Source organism: Haemorhous mexicanus, chromosome 2 (genome assembly GCF_027477595.1).
Source record: "Haemorhous mexicanus isolate bHaeMex1 chromosome 2, bHaeMex1.pri, whole genome shotgun sequence".
Lineage (NCBI taxonomy): Eukaryota > Metazoa > Chordata > Aves > Passeriformes > Fringillidae > Haemorhous > Haemorhous mexicanus.
This window is the reverse complement of record NC_082342.1, coordinates 71,781,802-71,803,143: the sequence shown is the minus strand read 5'-3', so window position 1 is coordinate 71,803,143 and position 21,342 is coordinate 71,781,802. Positions and strand designations below refer to the sequence as shown.

Sequence of the window (21,342 nt, the reverse complement as noted above, 5' to 3'; positions counted from 1 at the left end):
GTCTTTCAACTAGCAAATGTTTAAGGCTGAGCATAAGCCAAATAATACATCTCCTGTAAATGAAAATTAATAGAATCATTTAAATATATTAGTATTTTCATATATTTTTTAATCTATCTTCTTCCACTTCCTCCCCAGTTCAGCACTGTCATAGCACTCAGACATACTACTGTCACATTATCAGGCTACCACCATGACAGAAATCTTTGCCAAGAAAATTATATAGCTACACATAGCTGTAAATGATACAGATACACATACGTTCAAGTTACACATCCTCAGAAATTCAGATTTATTTAGGAAAGAACAGGAATAATACAGCCCCATAACGCTGCCTGAACTGTGTAACTGTGCTCAATGTTTCTGAAATGCTATGCTGAATTTCAGATACCTAAATAAGACAGTGCCCTGAAATTCAGCCAATTATTATTTTTTTTGCTATTCATTCCTTTGTCATAAATGAACAACCACTACAAGGATAATCTTTAAAGCATCAGTTATAGGATTCTTATTGATACTGAACATTCAATACAATTAGCATCCATACTTTTATTCAAGCAACTAATTTTTGTCCTCACAAATAAGTAAAAAATTAAAGAAATCCAAAATATTAGACTTTTTTTTAATGAATACATGTCATGTGCATATTACCTTCAGCTCAGTCATATGTGCATTTGAAATAAATAAATAGATAGATAAATAAATAAGACTGTCAAAAGTAGAGATGGTACTGTGCAGTTTACATGTTTTACTCTTCAGAAAGTAAATACCAAGAGGAAAAATTAGGGATGAAGGGGAAAACAAGTAAAAGTTTACAACTCTTTTACATTCTGGCTGCAGTTCTCCACAGTGGCTAAAAAAATAGCAAATGTAGTGGTAGAAAGAAGATAAATAGTTAACTTTATCCATAAGTAAAAAAGGCAGCTATCCAGTTCAGAGCTATTGTTTTAACTAATTTAAAGAGAATGCAAATGTTGATTTCTCAATGCTTTTATTTATGGATAGCAAAGGAAAATATCATTTATAGAGAAAACTGCTTAAAATTCTGTGCAAACAGCGCATTAGAAAACCATATTCAGCCCTTCAATTGCCTAGATTTCTACATTTTATTTTGCAACTAAAATTGTCAAGATCTCTGCAGAATCAATTACAACTTGTTGGTAAAAGCAGGCTCAAAAATTTAAAGGAAAAAAAATGCTCAGAATTATGTTCTTACACATAATATTCCCATTAGGACTATTACCTCTCCTGTTGCATTTCCTTCAGTGACTTGGTACTCCTTCCAGACACCTCAGAGGCTCTCCTTTCAATTTCTTCTCTCTCTTCCTTTTTCTTTTGCAGTTCTGAAGTGTAACTCTTTCTACGACTCTTCCATTTTGCTAGATCCTGTTTAGAATAATACAAATGTATACCATCAGATGTATATCATCAGATTTTCTCAAGGCCTCATAGGCTTACGGAGGCATCCCATTACATGCTATTTATTGGCCTGATTTTATTTGCATGCCTGCATCACAGCCACATTTTCATGTACCTTTCCCCTAAATGATAAAGGGGTTATCATGTTCTAGTTAGGATTGCAGACTCACTGCCTCCTTAAGTTAACAATTGCAATTACTGGACTATATGCTATTTGGCCCATTTTTTTCTCCCCTTAACATTTTCAATTTTATTCTAAAATACTTCACCAATCACACATAATTGAAAACTAATGCAAATGCAATCTGTATTTCTTTGTTGAGGGCTTTAGAGTTTAGGGTATCATTATTTTTCCAAATCACTACTATGTTAGACTGATTCACTAACTTGAGAATAAATATGCCTTGAATTCTAAACTGAAAACAGATATTTCTGTACTTTCTTCATTTCTGTAAAACCCCAATGTGAACTGGCAATATTGTCCATGAAAATACCAGAGTTGAGTTATGGGAAGTATTGAGTATTAGAACTGAGATAAATTAAACAAACAACTGTGAACTTCTTGTTTGGTGCTTTGTTCTTAATTTCGGCTTCTTGTTGATACTCATTGTCAAGCAGAGATTTTAATAAATTGAAAAGTCTTTAGATATGCTTATGATGCTGTGCAAAGCTACCATACAGTTTATAAGCTGGATTTAGGACAGCATTATTAGGGGATAGGAGCCTCAAGAATTTGCACAAGGAAGTATTATTTATTCCCCTTTCTCCCAGAGGATCAAATACTCAGACATTCCAATCATTTCTCCAAAAAAAGTATTCAAAAATTGCAGATAAAACAAGAAACTATGCCCTAACTTCTCTTTATGTCCACAGAAATCAAGTCTGAAGGCTTTATTACAATACATACAAGTTCCATCCTTAAGCATTAATCAGAAACTTAGGAGGATATTTAAAATCATTTCAGTTCTGCATTAAACAGGCATCCCCAAAAACTCTAGCAGCTGCATGAAATGAATTGTTTTAGAAGACAGCCCCAAGAACTGCTGCACACATGCCAAAGCTTTTTTACTAGGGGCACTGAAGGCAGGTGACAGGCCAGGCCCTTCAAGCAGGATGCACAAGGAGGAGAGGTGAGAAGGAGTCCTTACTTCTTGCCACTTTAGATCTTGTTCTTGTAACTGTTCTTTTATCTTCTGCAGCTCCTCATAACGGATTTTGCGCAGTGTCTGCAGCTCCTCTGCACTGACATCATTCAAAGATTTACTCCTAGAAAGGGAAAAGAGAACTCAGCTTTATAACACCATAGCCCTCATTTACAGGAGTGAAACCTTCAGAGAGAGAAAAAGATTTATATTAGTACAACTGAATGCTCATGAGTGTTATTTTGAATGGAGCAGGAAGCACACGGGCAGCTGATGGGATGTGCTGTGGTACCAACACACAAGTCATTAGTTGGGTATTTCAGCAAATAAAAACAGGTTAAGGGAATAAGCAGCTCTGTACATCTCCATGCTGATCATTCACAATGAGCTCCTCCCAGAACATTGCTACTTCTGTTTTAACTTGCTGTTCTCTTTATTGATCTTGTTTCTTTCTTTGACCCAAAAGGCATCCCCTATCTCCAAATCCAAATTCCCACCCTTGGACTTTTCTCCTGTAACACTCTCCATATCACCTCCTGTCCTTTCCTTCCTTCCAAATCAGTTATTGATGCACATTTCCAAAAGATTAAGAGTCACACACAGCCAAATGCTCAGTTCATGGATGTCACAGGCCCCACTAGCCTATGCTGATCCTCCCCAAGCCTCTGAGATGCTTTGCATGAAAGTTGGGATGGCTAACACAGCCATCTTCCAGCTAACTTCTTCAACATGGCTACAGTTTCCCCCAGGAACTCCTATTTGCTAGTTCCCTTTAACCTAAATTCCTCAAAGCTCACCTTTCATGCTCTCGCCCACCACATGCTTTTTTTTTCCTTTATTCTTTCACACTGCAGTGATGAACATAGCAGGACATTTAGCTTCAATATAGGACAAGGCTCCTGATGAGATTTGACCACAAGCCTCTGAGACAGTAAGCAAAATGCAGGTGTTTCACCATAAGGTTCAATGGTGTAATGCAAAGGGAAAGCTAGGTTTCTAGGCCTTGGAGGGTTTTTTTGTTTCTTAGTATTCAAAAATACCTTTTTTTCATTTATCCAAAGTATGAGTTATATAGAGGGATGCAATTAAGTTCCAGCAGGACTTGCAAATATGGCACTTCTCTGATATGATGGAAAATAAGATTAAAGCCAAAATAGATTCAGCACAGAGCCTTGCTCTAATCTGTTGCATTCCAAGAGATCTCTGAACTAACAAACCAGACTCTCACTTCCTCCCAAGTGGCTGAACTCACTTTCATTGGTAACACAAGACTGGCCTCTGGCCTCTAGAAATAAAGGCTTGGGCATTAACTCATCATATCTGTTTGCTTATCTATTTTCTGAATGAGAAGAGTGCCAAATTCAGCAAAAATCACCTGGTCACTATTGCAGAAACTCTTGCACAGTTGTTTTCCTCATTTTTTTATGCTTAAGTTATATCACACGTAGAACTGTTTCAGGGTAATCAAATACTACATAAGGCTGCATCAAATTTGTTCCAGATGAGTTCAAGAAAACTTACATAACTACATTCACTCTATCTGCCTGCAACAAAACAGGAAAATCATGACCTAAAGAAAATATAACCTAAGTAAAGCTATATTCATACCATGGAACTGGATCTTAGTTTTAATTTCAGTCTAAACTGAAAAACCTAACTACTGACTTGAGTCTTCTGAGTCTCCCTCTCCTAACACCTAACTTTTGAAACATTTTGCACTTCTGGAAGTGTTCAGTAATTTACCAGATTTGCCTCAGTGTAAAAATATGGAAGCAAATACCTAACTAACTAGCTAAATTAATAAATTAAAATTTTAAAAAATCAGTAGAACACCATGCATTCCAAAATACTTAACATGCCATCACACAACAAGTGGAAAAATTATTTCTCTTTGAGTAGCAGTTCATCATAAACAACATCTAAGTTCCCATTACACAAATCTATAAGTTTACCACTGAGCATTCAATAACCTGGAAGATAGAAAATAACCCCAGACCATTCACCAATCCCATGATAAATACCACTGCTGTTAATTATTTTCAGATTCTAGCTGTACAGCCTTCAAAATAAAATATTTGTTAATATCTCTTTACACTTTTTGAATGTTTTAAAGCCTAATTTAAATACAGAACAACAAATTATTCACTTCAGCAGGAATAAAACATTAGAGCTGATTTTCAAAGTGCCTGATAACCATAAGTTGAATACATGAGACAGCAGAGAGGACTTTTGCCATATACATAGCTTTTATCTCACATTCATTACATAAATTGCAAAGAACAGAACAACAAAGCATCATGCACAAGTTTTCAGCATGAGTTTTTAGCTACTGTGCATGCATAAAGATGAAAAGAGGCCAAAAAAATAGCATTACAATCTTTCAAGCTTTTATAAAACTTACCCTTGCTCATCAGAAAGCTTTTGAAACAGTCTGAGAAATCAGAAACCAAAAAAAAGAGATTCAGTGTCTTGATATTGATAATAACATTATTACCATTAGTAGACCAGCATTCTTGCTAAGTGATGGGGAAACTGAAAGCTTGGGAACCAGCCAGTATGGAAAAGCACACCAGGAATTGGACACCAGTCAAAAAACACACCAGGACTTGCATGATGGGCAAAGTTGGGCAGAACTGTCAGAACAAGGCCGCCTGCAAGTTTCCAACACTTTTCATTTAGCAATACTGCACAAATAGAGCCTTGTGTTATTTCTGTACCACCTATTCATTCCAGTGCTGCTGAACAGCATGATGCTCAAAAGAGACTCATTTCAAGAAAATAAAATTAATGCCAGCTTGAGTCCCAACAAAAGTGTGGCTTACAGAGGTTGTTCTCTTGTTACTTCAACCATTTCTGATACTAACTGAAAGTAATACTTGATGTGTACCACAATAAAAGACCCTAATAGAAGTTTAGCATATTAATCCCTGGACACACCTAATCCAGGGCAATTCAAGAGGATTTTTAGTATTCTTGAATAGGAGTAGTTTATAATATACCTATTTAATTCTACTGAATGAATTTTTAAAACATGCAATATTTCCAAGCACTTCAGAAATATTTCTCAGTGAAGCTTGAAATTTGTTAAGACCATTAAGCTTAAAAATTAAATGCAGCAACATCAAAATATCAACGGGAACACAGAAGTGTCTTAGTCACAAAATAATGATGCACAGCTGGGAGATCTGCAACTTGCAATGCCGTATTTTCAGAGCTAAGTAAACATTTGAAACCCCACTCTCCCCCAGTAAATACAAAATTCAAGGGAGAGATAGGAACTACTTAGGAAACAGTATTCAGTTAGACAAGAGAAATTTTGAGGATAGCAGGAAAGAATTAGGTGAAAGAATGAATCCAGACTGTATGAAGGCAGGAAGATAGTATTGGCAGAATAAAATATGCCATGGTGGACTTAATATTACATAGACACACAACTTGCATGCACCATGACTTTGGGCAGGCAAAATACTTTTTTTTTTTTCACCTCATCTAATTATCTCAGAATTGTAGCAGGACAGTTTACAAGCATTTTTAAACGTAGGTGCAAGCAAGAATATCAGAATGCCCACTTCCAGAATTTGTTTTTAAAACATTCATGTGTTTCAGAAATGTCTTTATGTATTATCTTGTAGAATAGAAGAAAATATTTCTAGCCTCTATAGTCTTTTGAATAATCACTATTCCTGTTCAGCCATGGAAAGAAACTTATGCAGAACATTGAGCCTGAGGAAATGATAACGTATTTTCTCCAAAATGGCAGCCTAAAACTAGAAAACTTTATAATCTCTTATTGAAAATATGGTATTGCAGTCATGAGCTTCTATTCAAAGCAAATAAAAAGCTTGTTTGAGGACGACACGGACAAATAGACTGGCACTCTACGAATGGTTCAGCACAGGATGATGCTTTTCTGAATGGGAAGGGTTCAAGGGCACTCAATCTGTGCAGGACACAACCTGACCTCTCCACCATCTGCCGTTTCTTGTGTCTAACTTTGCTGGCCTCCCTGATTGCTTCCCACTTCTTCCAGTCTTCTTCACTGCATGGACCTGGGATAAAATTTACTGGCTGGACGTTGCTTCCCACTTTCCAAGATTCAATCTTACGGGTCAGCATATCGTCCTTCTTATGGTGTAAAGATGGTGACAGCACTCTGCCATTGCTCTTCCTTTCCTCTGGTATCGCATTTTTTTCAAGTAAACATAGAAATTTGGACCGGATCTCTTCTGGAAGACTCCATGGATCAGGAAACAGTGCTGGGTGATACTTGTCGGGAGCACCTGATAAAGGCACCTCTTTTTTTTGAGAGAGGACTTTACGAAAAATCATGTCATCCTTTTCCAAATCTGGAATCACAGTTTGGCCCTCTCTGGGTTGCAGAATTATCTCACCCTCTAGAGGAGGCTCCTGCTCAGAGAATTTCTTTAAATACCGGGGGTCTTGAAGGACAACTTGATTCACATGGAAAGCCCCAGTTTTCCGAACAAACAAATCATCGTTTTCCAAATCTGGATACAGATATCCATTCTCCTCATCTCCTTGCTTGCCTCCTGGTATAAAGGAAACATTCTTTCTACATTTTATGAGCCTAGGGCCAGAAGTGGGATCAATTCTGGTCTCCATTTCAGAAGACACGTAGTCAGTGTATTTTTGCAGGGCCTGAAGTAACGAAAACTGACTGAAGCATATAAAACAAAAGGAGGGAAGTAAAAATATCATTAACTAGCAAGAGACAAGCAGATCACAACGTATTGCAATATACATTTGGTTTAGACTTGCAGTATCCCAAGCAGAATGACGACACCACTTGGCATTCACCACCACTGACTGTAGCTCAGCACACGCCAACCAACGCAAAGGTATCCCGGCATCCTAACCTGCTCAGAGACATCACACTTACATGCTCACACACAAAGCCAGTAACTCTATGCAGCATGTTACACTTTCACATTTACATGTTTCAGAAGGCCAGCAACTTATGGCTACATTAAAAGAGAAAAAAACCCCAAACCCAACAAACCAGCAAAACAGTAATAACCAAAAAAGCACAGCATCACGGGACGCGGTTTAATTTCATTTAGCTGTTGCATATCCAGCCATCTCTTTTTGATGCATCAAGAGAACAGCTCATGCAGCAGTATCAACCTGGGCTCATCAGAAGACTCCAAGATTTTTCCTTCTGCAATCTGTGACAATGAGCTTCCCACAAATTCAGCAGTTGGCTTATAATTCTGATCCCTTCTGCAGCTACTGTTCCAGTCAAAACTTGGTCTTGGTTGATTAGTAACAATAGTGCAGCTTTGTTTGTAAGCGAATTCCTCATCCTCAGAATCTGATTTCTTTCTACTGTGTAGCAGCAGAAAGAATGAGCAGAGGAGAAAGAAAAAAAAACCCATGAAGTGTAGTCACTGAGTAAAATGCACAGTGGCAACAGCGCAACAGGTGCAACAGTATAACAAAAATAATATTTCAATTATTTTTAAAAAAATTAAAAAAGGAAAAAATAAAACATATCCTGCTGCTACACTGGCAATGAAAATTTAAAAATTCAGAGTCATAGACTACACTTTATTTAGGCTTTGCACACAGGAGAAAAACAGGCATGCATGAAAACGCACCTGAACCCTTGAATCTCTTTATACCAGGGTTTGAAAGAGGATTTCTTGATTTTTTTCCATAGCAATTCCTCCTCTGGAGTCCAAAACTTAGGAAGAAATTTGTCAAAAGCAACAACTGTATTTGGCGCTGAAGAACTTAGCTTGCGAAAATAGAGATCATCTTTTTCAATGTTTGGGATGCCTACTTCTTCCTCGTCCTCATCACAATACCCAGATAATTGTGAAGGATTGTTAACTCTTGGTTTGTTTTCCTCTTTAGTATCCAACTGCCTCTGCCTCCTCTGGTTACTGTTCAAAATATCCAATCAGTTAAGATATTTTAGGAGCAACTTGACATAAGCAATGCAAAAAGACATGCTTTTTGGCTCAGGAGCTCAGCTTTGTGAATGAAGCATATTAGTTCTCAATTTCATCACTGCAGCACCAGAAACAATAAGATAGATTAGGTAAAAAAAAAATTTAAAAAGAAGTTAAATGGTTATATCAGCATCCTATCTTCTCTGACAAAAATACAAAATTTGACAGAAAAAGCATATCAAATTATCAGCTGTGTTAAAATGCCAATTAGAAGACTAACTTTATGGAGTTATTTAAGGGCTGTGATTCAGGTAATGCAATAGTTACTGGATCTTGGATTAGTATCTCTGACCTCAGTGGTTCAAGCATTGCAGCTAGTGGACCAGCTGGATAACTTTCTCGCGAGCAAGATTTAGGAGAGTCATTGCGCAACATGAAATGATGTCCAGGTGCAGCAGAGCTTACAGGGCTCTTTTTGACTAGAAATCTACGATTTGCTAAGTCATCCAAAACAACGTCGGGCAGCCTTCTTTCATCTTCTGAATCAGAGCCACTGTCATACTCATAGATGATCTGGAGGGAAGCTGGATTTGTGAGCCCACACTCTGCTCTGCTATTTTGGCAGGAATCTACAGGATTCGTTTCACGTCCACTGAGGTTGACCGAGACAGGAATAGAATGAAGACAGTGAAGTCACGAAGGTAATGGTGAAACTCAAGAACTGCCCACTAATCTCATCTGTATGCATCAAGAAGCCGGACAGCTGAAATTCATCACTATATTTTGGAAGCTTTAACAAGCAGTCAAAATGGTAGGTCTATCGCTCACGAACTTGCATTTAAGACCATTTAAATACATCTGGAGTCAGGCCAGCTTCAAAACATTACTCAAACATCAAGAAACAATGTAAAAAACCAAAACCAAAAGCCAAACTATACAACCACACCAAAACGTCCCCCTTGATAAAACATGGAAAATCAAATACTTGACTTTTTGTTGCAGCAAGAGCAGTTTTTCTTTAACTAATAAAGAAGTAACTTATTTTAAAAATTCTACATCAAAGCCCACTTTAGTAAGACCACACACCAGTACCTTGAAAATGCTCCATCTGACTCAGTGAAAACAGGACTTGCCCAGCTCCTCCTGTTGTCCTCATTCTTCTCTGTCCTCTTCTTCCTTAAAGGTGCTGGCACATATGCTGTCTGCTTGTTTTTGTTGGGTAAGAAACGGTTGAAGTCAGTGGTAGGTTTTGGTTCAATCACAGAAATCCTGCGGTAAGCCCTGTCATCTTTATGGGAGTCATGCATTTTGGAAGGCAGTTCCGAGTCTGTGTCACTGTCGCAACCTTAGAAGAATGTGGAAATAAAAAGGGAAGATACAAACATCATTCTCTAGACATGTGCTTGTAGCTAAAACTTGGATCAAAGTCTTCTAAAATCAATTTATGTCTGTATTTTCTGTTTCATCTGCAAATTTGCTGAGCTACTGACAGGACAGTAGGAGAAGTATTTTTAGAAGTCTATGGCAAAGCTGTGATAAGATCCATTAAACTCAGTTTGGTTTGCATGATCCTCCTGCATTTGTTCCATTCTTTCATTATCACTGCTCCCTGCAGGGAACACAGTGCTGGCCTCCAGACTGAAGACAAAAAACAGCACAGAAATTTTTTAATTAAATAGTATCTGCAAGATAAATTTACTAACAAATACAAAAAACCAGCAAATAATATAGCATTGTGCTCATTTCACCAGATTAAAATCCAGTAGAAGTCCCGGGTACATCATGTATGTAATGTAGCTAAATGTTGCCTTGCACAGATCACCAATGCTCCATGAAGCCTCTGCTGAAGGATTTTGTTACTCACATGAAACAAAATCCAACACCTCACAATTTGTGTGACTTTAGACTACAAGTTAGCATTGAACTTTAAAACCAGCAAAGATACACAGGCTAGAGTGCTGCTTTAGGGATCCAGTGTCACTATTTTCTCGTTACCTTTATTTTCATTAAAAACTACTAAAAGTAACAAATACTACTCAGTAGTTAACCTAGGTGGGAAAAACCTTATTGAACATTCACAAATGAAGTAAAGACATAGCAGTTTGACACAGTCACCCTAAGAATAAGGCAATGTGTGAATTTTAGGCAATCCCATCCAGATCTAATGTCTAGCAATTTCCCTTACAAAACTCTGGGAAAATACCCTGGACATACACACATACCCTAATGCATCAGTGAGAACAAGAGTGCCAGCAACCCTTCCTAGGAAGATCTGTGTGAGCAATGCTTTTTTCCTACCAACTGTTAGAGGTGAATATCTGCTTAAGCAAAATGCAACTGCAGCAGTTACAAAACTAGAACCAACTTTAAGTACTCTAAGTACTGGATATCCAAGTACCAGGTCCATACACTGTCTTTCCCCACACTCATACTTGTCAACAAAAGATTTTAGAGAGGAAAACATACCTTCACTGCCACCTTTCAAGGTTATATCTGATGAGAAGCTCGTGCAGGATCTTGAACCAAGTGAGTCCAAGCTATCAAAGGAATCGTCTCTTTTATGAGTAACTGAAGATGGGAAAGGCTCTCCCCGGTCAACGTACCAAATATCGCCGTACCCACTATCTCTGCCACTTCTGCTTGGCTGGCTGGACTCTTCAAGTGCCTACAAGAGTCACTTTTAAAAGGTCTTTTCCAATAATTTAGGATGCAAATGCTACTCATGAGCATTTTGAATTCACAAACAAACTTCAACAACGACTACTGCAAAACCATAAAACACATACACAACAACATATAACAGCTTGAACAGGAGACTTGATAAAATGTCTAGATTTCTTTCATGTCAGCCAAAGAGGATTGAGATAGGGCTCCTCCCAATCTACCACATCAATTAGAACAGATGTATTCTGAAATTTAGAAGGGTAGCAGAAGACCTAAGCTAAAAATCATTCCTTTCCTGTGGAACTTGATAGCAAGAAAAACAAATTACAGTGTTCTCCAAACTAAGAAGAAAATGAAACCTTCAAGAGACTGTTTAGAATTGCTACTGTATAACAAACTATAAACTTCAGCCTATTTGTTTAGTTTCCTTTTTTGGATTCCTTACCTTACTCAATGCTTGCCCTAATAACTTCTCAAATGCTTTAAGACTGAGGTATGGACCATTATAATCAGGGTCACTTTGAGCTTTCCTCCCAAGCCAGTATAATGTAATCAAAACCTAAAAACAAACAGAAAAAAAAACCCTGAATACAAACTTACTTACTTTCCTCTCATGCCATGTGCCAGTGTAAAAGAATCTCAGCATGCTGTTAGAGATGCTTCCACAATGCACTGCAAAATCTTGCATACAGTATTAGCTATGATTGCCACCAAAACCAATTAAAGAGTGTCATGATGCATCTCATATATCTCTAGCAAGCAGATATAAGTACTGTTTTTGACTATTACAATGATTTGGGAAAGTAAGCTGCACATAGAGATCATTGTAAAATGGCATTAATTTGTATCAGATAAATCAACAATTGAAGAAAAAGGTAAATATGAAAGTACCATAAACAGAAGCATTTAAAAATAATTAATCACAATTAATGTGTAACTCTCTTACATTTTTCACTCTTCTGTTGGTCTCCTCTGGTCTGAAGCAGGGCAGAGAATGAGAAAAAGAAAAGAAAACAAAATGTTTTAAAATTGCTGGGTTAAAATTCAATTATTATTCAAGACGTAAAAAGTTTCAAGACCAATTATCAGTCAATAAAAAATACACAACTATGATTGCTCCAAAAGAAATAAGAAGCAGTTCACTTTAAATACAGTCATAACTCGGCACTATTTCAATTGTTACATGTAAAATGAGAAGCTAGCCAATCTTTTGAGAGGTACACAGAAAGGTTCTAGGCATTTTTAATTAGCTTTCATTTAGTTACCAACAAAATAGAAAACAAGCTGTTGACTTTGGGAAATATAGCCCCTATTAGCCAGGGAGATCATAGAATCATAGAATGGTTTGGGTTGGAAGGGCCCTTAAAGATCACCTACTTCCAACCCCTCTGACATGGGCAGGGAAACCTTCCACTAGACCACGCTGCTGAAATCCCCATTAGCCTGGCTTTGGAACCCTTACAGGGATCAGGCATCCATCACTTGCTCTGGACAACCCATGCCAGTGCCTCCTCACCCTCAGACAGAGAATTTCTTCCCATTAGCCAATATAAACTGACCCTCTCAGTTCAGTCATTCCCCCTTGGTCCTATCACTACATGTCCCTGTAAAAAGTCCCTCTCAAGGTTTCCTGTAGGCTCACTTTAGCTGCTGGAAGGCTGCTACAAAGCCTCCCTTGAGCCTTCTCTTTTCCAGCCTGAATAACCTCACATTGTTGATTCCACACCAAAGGAGATTCAATTGTAACTTTCCCTCTGATTGTATTGTTTTCTAAAGTATTTGCTTTAGACAACAGAAAACACTTTAGCCAAGAGTAAACTTTTCAGACCAAAAAATGAGAAACTGAAACTGGGACATCTGGAGAGAGATGATGTAGGGCTGAAAGGAGGGGTTTGAGTTTTTTATACAAATACATGTTTTTCAAAAAATATTAAACACGATGTAATCACTAAGATTAGGGAACGTTTATATATATATTCCCAGTCTGTAGCACAGCTTGGAAGTGTACCAACAGACACTCCTCTTCTCCTCCCACTCATTTTAAGAGCAAGAAGAAGAAACTTCTCAAACGGGAGGCTCCAAAAGCCTCCTAGTCCCCAGGTGTAAATACTGAGGGCTGGACTGCAGACAGTGGTTGCACAACATTGCTGCATGCAGTGACAGCAGTTATGGAAGAGCAAACGGCTTATATACACCCAAACAACTCTTCACCTGCCCCAGATGTTGGTTTGAGCTGGTTCACTTACAACTTCACACACAGCACAGCAAATGAGTTCAAACAGAAAAGCAGAGACTTCACAGTAGCAGAAAAACCTATACAGAACTCCCTAACATGCCAAACCAATAATGTGTCAAGATACTTATTCCATTTCTGTCTGTCTAGAAACACAATAGTCAAAGATTACAGGAAAACAAGGAGAGTAAACCATTCAGGAAACAGTTAGGAGTTAGTGTAATGAGGACAGGGCTTGGTCACTCTTCACGGAACTGGAACACTCAATGAGACGTGACAACCATCAGGGACACAGACCATCCCTTCCCTTCTCCTCTTTCTTCCTATTTTGAGAGCACCTGCTCCCACTCAGTGGCTCTAATTGCCTTGCCCATCCTCACATCATAAAGAAATCAGGCTATCAGGAACACAAAGTCCTGAGATGGGTCTGACCTCCACAGTCCTTGCCTGAAGCTTCCTTAGTATCTCATGCCAGAGATGCTTCTGGCTTTGTAGCCAGTGACCTCTTTCACACAGATAAGGAAGGACCCTCCTCCTTTAATGTGAAATATTTACACTTTTTCGCTTGGTTTTTTTATCCCTTCCAAAGCCCATTGCTATTTGTTATTCACTCAAGACTATTTTCGAAGAAAAAAAATTTCCCCCTTTTTTCCAGTTGGCTAATTTTTTTGCCAGTGTCCATATTGCAGGGCATACCATAGCTGTGACCTAAAGTGCTACTAGAGACAGGTTGATTTCCCAAGCAGAGAAAGGAAAACTATTCTTACATCAACATTACACTTCTCATACCCAGGGGAGAGCATTTTAAAGGTTAGCATTCTTTACCCTCAGTGCCTTTTATCTGCAATTACAAAAGCAGAGACCCTTGCTAAGGATGCCCTAAAGTTTACTCCCAAACTTCAGTAGCCCACTAAGAAGCAGAAGACTCTGCCCTTAGCTGGCAGGAGCATGTATCCAAAAGTCTGCCAGCCTTCATGTAGACCAAAGCTACAAGACTGAACACAATTATGTCCGCTTCTTCTTTCCTTGAGTTCTCTGTGATAATTTCAATCAACCGTTTTGCAACAGAAGCAATACTTAGATGTCTTTATATTTCAATAAAATTTCCTCACTGGAATAACCATAAATACACTAAGTCTGTGTATTTGGACTAAAACAAACACAAAATTTAGGTCATTCAGGTAAACAAGACAGTCTGAGACCAAAAATGCAGGCAGGGAGATATTTCACAAACTCCAATGACAGACCCTGCTTCATTCCTGTTTACTCTGCTAACAACAGAAGCAAACAGATAAGTTGTTTACTCTTCATTCCTGAAGTTTCTTCACTTGCACTACTACTCTCCTTCTCTGAAATGCATCTATTGGTTTCTAAACCTTTTCAACAACTAGTCACAGTAGACACAGTCTGAGAAGAAGAGGAGAAGAAAAAATCCAAGGGAAACCCTGCTGATCTAGAACACTGTTCTTCATTTTTATATACACGTATTAACTATTTGATGGTGCTTAACCAAGGAAAAGGATGATTCTGAATGATGAATGTACTGTCCTAGAATCTGTGTTAAATGATAGGTATATAATTTTTTTTTGGTCAAAAAAATACTGATTAAAGAAGCAATGTTGTTACCTTACTGGAAGGTCTTAAAATCAATTTCTGACCTACAAATTTCACAGCTACATCTTTTCTGATGCATGCAACTTGCAAAAGGTGTAGTTTGGATCTGCTTGCTAACATTCTCTGTGTGAAATAAGAGCCTTTAATGCCTTTTATATGTACAACCTGTCCAAGCTCATTTGTGTTTAGCTGCCCATGCAATTGCCTATTTCCCTTCCAGGACACTCCATTTAAAATAACTATTGTGTAAATACTTATAGGTTAGAAGTGTGATACAAACTGAAGAGCTTTTAGGATTAATTTTCCCCGTGAGTATCAAAACAGAAAAAACAAGGCTTTTAACTCAATTGTAATAAATGAAAACATAAAATTGAATCATTCTAGTACACGGAAATTCTTCATGAGGTGTTATAAAAAGAACATAACTACTGTGCAATCTATGCAAATAATTCATCTAGGGTCTTGTGTATAACTCTGAACAATTATGGCTCATAGGAGGGGACAAGATAGTCACCAGTCTCTAGCATAGCAAATTCTTTGCTGCTGTAAGAGTAGGCATGACCCTACAACCCTTCTGATAAACTGTTACCTAACAGCAAGCTCCTGCTCTCACCTCCAACTCCCCTTTGCAATCCTGGCTCTAAATACATAGGGCCTCAACACCCAGTTTCTCACATTTAGGAGATGGAGTACAAGAACTTCAGCAATGTAGCTTCTAAGCTTTTTAAACACTCTGGGACACTTGTAGCCTTATTTTGAACATAAGCCTATAGCACTGAAGTGCACACAAGTGAACTGAAGTGAACTCATTGCAGAGACATTTCGCATACAACAGCTAACGTAGGAACTGATGGCGTAGCTCACTTGCTAAAGTATCTTTGTCAATGCAAATAAATGCCAATACTATATTTGGCTACTGTGAAAGAAGTCAGCTTTTACCTGTTTTCATCCAAAGTTGTCGTAGAGCCCAGTGGATGCTAATCATATTCTTTATGAATATTGGTGTAACCTAATTTCCGATTTGAATAGGTGAATACCTTTGTACTGAAAGTTTTATGTGGGCTGCAGCTTTGCCGAGGAGGGCACAGCCAAGGCTGCATCTTAAAACTAATCTGCTGAAAGAATTCAGTTCCTCCCCACATGACAATGGAACACTATTTACTAAATCACTTTGTGTATTTTTAAACATTAACCTCTCTGTCTTCCCACAGGTTTTTTATATCTTCTTTCATTAACAATACAACTTTGTTAAAGATGTCTGAACTAAGCAAAGAAAGCTGCTAAGTAGAGCAGTTAAGATCTTACCGGAAAAATTTATTATAAATACTTTGTCTGCTCTTGCAACAGTCTCAGCATTTAAGCATTCATTCTGAAGCTCAAAAAAAAAAAAAAACCACCACCAATCTCCCTATCCTAACCTGAATATCAAATTCCAGCTTAAAAGAGGTCTCAAAATGTAAAAGTAGAATCCTGATTCACAAAGCGTGAACCTTAAATGTTGGCAGTGGTATTAATAAAAGTTTAGATACGACTTCAAGATTAGCCACCCCGGAAAAGATCTCTAAAGTCTAAAGGCCACGAGACAGCAACACGTGGGGGATATTATAACAGCAATTGTGAAGCACAACCGCATAAATCAGACTTGAACACTGATGAAAAAAGATGTGGAATAACCACCTGCAGAGAAATAATGCCTTCTGTGTAAATCATCCCATCTACGTCAATCCTTGGGCAAACAGAAGAAAGACAAATGGGACAGGAATAGCTCTCACTTGTTGGCGTGTGATACGCTTAGAGACGAAACACCTCTGTTACATTTGAACACAACACATTGACAAACATCACTTCCAGACCCACAGATGTTTCTCTAACAAAGACCACTCTACAAGAATAAAGCAAAGTGACATGGCAGATCAGCACAAGGCTGAGCCACAGCTCAAGGAATTTATTCTCAGCTCCACTGTTTGCTCAAGGTCAAACAGCAGAATTAGTCACCAAGGCCCTAGCCTGACAATACAAAGGCTTTGGCAGCAGCTCTAGCTTAAGGATTTCCTGGTCCCCCTCTCTCTTCCAGCCACTCCTGTTTGCTGCCCCTGTGGTTATGCCAACACAACCCTGAATCACACTGCCGTTCCACACTGCCAGAGGGCTACACCTGTTTCTGTGGGGTTTTCCTAATATACATTTTCAACCCCCAAATTAGCTTGCTGATCTGTTTTAGATCATGCTTTTAACAAGCAACTGTACCGGCACCACGGCAGAGGAGCAGGCTGGGGGCTTGGGAGAGGAGGACGCTGCTCCAGACACCACCACCATGAGAACCCCCACGTGATGACCCTGAGACAGAGGTGCTCTGTGCTTCCCATTTTTAAGGAGTGAGGAAAGCCTGCTGGGATTATTTTAATGCATTTTGGGGCATTTAAAATATTTTCTTTTTAAATTGTAGACAATCATAGACCTTAGAGGAGCTAGCAGGCCAAAGTACTTTTAAGAAATCGTGAACTAGAGTTTAACCAATTATAAAATACAACCACTGACATCTACAGACACCACTCCAGTGCCTCCATACAAAAGAGCTTAAAAGTGCATTTTAAGTAGATAGATTTTTTTTTTTACTTATTTCAAAATTTTTTAAACAATAAACTCAATAGTTTGGATTTTATTTTTCTGACACATGGTATGGTTTTGTTTCCCCAAATCCTTATATGTATTAAATTCCAGCAACTAGCAACTCATGATGTCAAATCTACTTTAACACTTCACTTTATTATTTTCCAGGAAGAACAATGTGGAGCTCAGGACCACATCCAAGATACCAAAAGTCTGAGCAAAATTCTGGAAGATAATTTTAAAGCATCCCATTCAGAGAAGGGTCTGTTTCTCATATAGAAACATATTGAAATATAGTTATCAATTGAAGATTTAAAATTTAAAAAAAAACCAAAACCAACAAACAAAGAAGCAAGTTTGAACGGAGATTCGTCCTCCCCAAAATGAGGGTTAGCTGCCAAGAATACATGTGGTCCTGTCCAAAGAGATAAGACAAATCTGAACCCATTTACGGGGAGAAAGAAGGAACAGAGACACTCCCACTGATAGAAAGGAATGTGGCAGTGACAAATGCACCCTGCCCAGTGCCAAACCCATCCTTGGTGACGAATACTTCAGAAACCCCAACAGCTGCCAACCTGGTTTCTGTCCTCTCCTCTGAACCACAGATCTCAGAAACACAAGACTTGAACAGATTGCTGTTTAAAAAGAAGTACTGGTGTTCTCCCTTTGAGCTTCCATCCATCAAGGCAGCAGTGCCACCTCCAAGATGCCCTTTGAAGGGCTTGGAAGAGCCATACGCTGGCCTGGGAGCTGGAGCAGACCAGCTGGCTGCAGAAAAACCCCCTCCCCACTCCTTGCCAAGCTCCAGGCACTCCAGCCCTACACCGACCAGCTGCACTTACGGTTCTGAGGAGGATGTCAGGGGATTTGAAGGACTCCCGCACCCCCGCCGGGTGTTGCTGCGCAGGAGATGAACGCTGCCTGTCCAACTAGCAGCGGGCTCGTGCTAAATTTCAACCTCTTTGGCCACCTACTCAGCTGCTATTAATATTGCTGTTATCGGATTTCACTGAATTCCCACGTGCTGCTGAGAATAGAAAGGCTCCAGTGGAAGATGTGGTTGCTGCATGGGTACAGAAACATGAGGACATTCCTCCAGCACTTGGATTCTTAGCAAATTGATATTCAACTCCGAGAGCCACAGTTCACTGCTGAGAATGCTGGAAATAAACCAGCCAGGCTATGGCTGCAGAGTTAGAGAACAGCGTTTGGAAACACACCTCTCTATTTGACTATAAAAAGCACATGCATTTTCCATAGCAACACATCCACCAGACCCAATGCCACTCACATCATAGCAGCACAGAGTCTAAAATGACAGCAGACAGCGTTTCTCCGTGCCCCTGTGGAACCCCTGGCTGGCAGCAAGGAGCTCTGTGGGCCCTGATGAATGAGCAGCCTGTCTCCACCCCGTGCCCCCACCTACTGAAGCTGAGGGGTGGAAGAGAAATGCTCAAGAAGGAAAAGGCAGAGAGGGAACAGAGCCAGCCAACACCCTCTGTGGGAACACATCACCAACCATGGCTTCAGAGCCTGTCTTCTCACACTGCCTCTGGAGCATGGTGCTTCCTTGCTGACCTCACCCATTGTGCCTCCACACCATTCTGAAATCCCTTATCAAAACAAAAACAGGCACTTCTAGAAAAGTGCATCAACCCCGGCAAGTCACCAGACGATAACATTATCCATTTCCTCATGCTCTTTTCCGACCCCTCCCTGGGTGGTCCATCCCTGCCAGCTTCCTCATTTTCTAGGCCAATCTAGAGGTTCTCCCAGAGAGAAAACTAGTATCCTGTAGGGATGAAGGCATGTCTGTCAAATAAAAATAAAAATAAATCTCCCAGAAGAACAAGCAGAAGAGCCTCAATGATAACCTGAGCACTCCTCGGCTCTTGTCTAAGGGGTGAGCAGGGCAAATGGTGTGGAGCACTCACTGCAAGTTGTTGCTGTGGAAAAAAGTAGGTTGATAGAATCATGCATTTTCCTGCTCAAATATTAAGCTCTATTAAAGAAAATTAAAGTTGGACTGGATGATCTCTGAGATCTTTTCCAAAATAAATTGTCCTAAAATTGATAATAATTAATGTAGATTTGTTGATTGGTCCCTCTTCGTGACTTTTTCTTACTCTGTTCCTAACCTAAAAATTCATCAGCTTCACTAACTACAGAAAATTAAACTGTGTATCTCTTGCACTGTTTTGTTTGCTTGTTTTTTCCAGGAAAAAACTTGAATGCTTGGCCAATGTCTATTGGGTACTTCCAATTCCAGATGTAGAGTGGCACTTACCAAAAAAAAAACAACAAAAAAAAAAAAAAAAAAAAACCAAAAAAAAAACAAAACAAAACAAAACAAAAAACAACCCAGCAGGAATTTTTTTTCTGAAATCTAGTGGTCACATGCCGTACACTTTGGCCAAGAAACATAACATCCACTGACTTTTATGAGAAAAGAAGGACTCTCTTCACAAAGTATTAGAAATTGTGCAGTTGACTCTCAGCTCACACAGAGCTTTGTTCACACTCAAGAAGACTTTTTAATTTTACAGGTGAAATTAATTCCTTCTCAAGGAAAACAAAAAAAGCACTTTAATGCACACAGTATTTTAGATAAATTGATAGATAGCTATAATATCAGTACTTACATATACTATAGGTTTTTATTTCTTCCCAAGTTTTGGTATTTAGAATTTGGAGCATATGATTTTGCTGAATCTCTCCTTTTATCTCCCTGCTGCCTATTTTCTTATTTAAAAACCTGCACATATTTCAGCTGACCTTTGCACAAAGATTACATTAAAGGCTCCTACCTTTTTCCTTCCTTGTACCTCAAGAATCAACATACTTGAGCTCATCCTGTTGATCATAAGGATCATCATCTACATTAACTTCTCTTGCATTTAGTTTTAAAGATCCTTGGCCTTCATTCCCCCACACAAATCTAGACCATAGTGTAAAAATTTTGTACAATAATTTGAAGAGAAGTCAAGATGGGGAATGTTGGCTAACAATTTGGCTAACAATCTTTCCAAAACAAATAGTTGGTATACCTGGGGAGTCACTGAAAAATGAGTATCAAAATAGACAACTAAAAGCAATCCCGTAAGTTTTTAGACATGTATTCAAAACCACAAAAACGTGCAGCTGCTAGCTTGCTCAAAAATAGTTCAAGAGCATTATAAAAAAATATTATGTAAAAAGTCGATTATTTGCTTCAGCTAAGCTGCAGCAACCATGCCAACTCACAGCATTATTTTTCATGAGATGACCAAAACTCATTTTCTCTACTGCCTGTTGCCTCTTTGCCATTATTAAGTACTTCCAAAGCCATTGTCCTTTTTATTCCCAACTCTCACACCTAACTGGAATATTTCAACATCACCAGTTTCCACACACACATCAGAAATAATATTTTTAGAATAGCCCTCAATACTGACCACATTAATTCCCACCAAGCCTTGATGAGACATGTCTGTACCAACTCCAGGTATGAATAAACAAATCACTGCAAGGTAAGTTAGGGTAAAAAATTTTCCACTTACCAACTACTCCTAGCAACTGCCTATGTGCACTCTCTTACACTCAACCCCCAGGATAAACACAATTGTTCAATTTGGATAAAGCATTTAGAGGTGGTCTCTTGGGAAGAGGTAGGATTTGGCAGGTTATACAACATTGATTGCTCATAGAGAGGTATTTTTATAGCCTCTGTGTACAGGGAAGAGGAAAAATCCACCCCAAAACC

At 38.7% G+C, this 21,342-nt stretch overlaps 1 protein-coding gene and 1 long non-coding RNA gene across 4 annotated transcripts in view; one reads left to right on the top strand and one right to left on the bottom strand.

Moving 5' to 3' along the window:
• Nucleotides 1–21,342, bottom strand: part of LMO7 (LIM domain 7) — a 132,117-nt gene that overhangs the window by 33,018 nt on the left and 77,757 nt on the right. Inside the window, exons 5-15 of one of the 3 annotated variants that reach the window (XM_059839159.1) lie at nt 12,087–12,117; nt 11,586–11,699; nt 10,943–11,141; nt 9,569–9,821; nt 8,829–9,128; nt 8,180–8,467; nt 7,707–7,907; nt 6,523–7,239; nt 4,963–4,992; nt 2,568–2,685; nt 1,244–1,386 (exon numbers count right to left, since the gene is read on the bottom strand). In XM_059839159.1, the coding sequence (XP_059695142.1) occupies nt 1,244–1,386; nt 2,568–2,685; nt 4,963–4,992; nt 6,523–7,239; nt 7,707–7,907; nt 8,180–8,467; nt 8,829–9,128; nt 9,569–9,821; nt 10,943–11,141; nt 11,586–11,699; nt 12,087–12,117 (2,394 nt within the window). The remainder of the gene's footprint in view (nt 1–1,243; nt 1,387–2,567; nt 2,686–4,962; nt 4,993–6,522; nt 7,240–7,706; nt 7,908–8,179; nt 8,468–8,828; nt 9,129–9,568; nt 9,822–10,942; nt 11,142–11,585; nt 11,700–12,086; nt 12,118–21,342) is intronic. The other 2 variants (XM_059839156.1, XM_059839158.1) reach the window with 2 other exon arrangements.
• LOC132323675 (uncharacterized) lies at nt 17,048–19,793 on the top strand. Its single transcript, XR_009485399.1, has 2 exons — nt 17,048–17,335; nt 17,766–19,793. It is a non-coding gene; the product is annotated as an uncharacterized LOC132323675 (long non-coding RNA).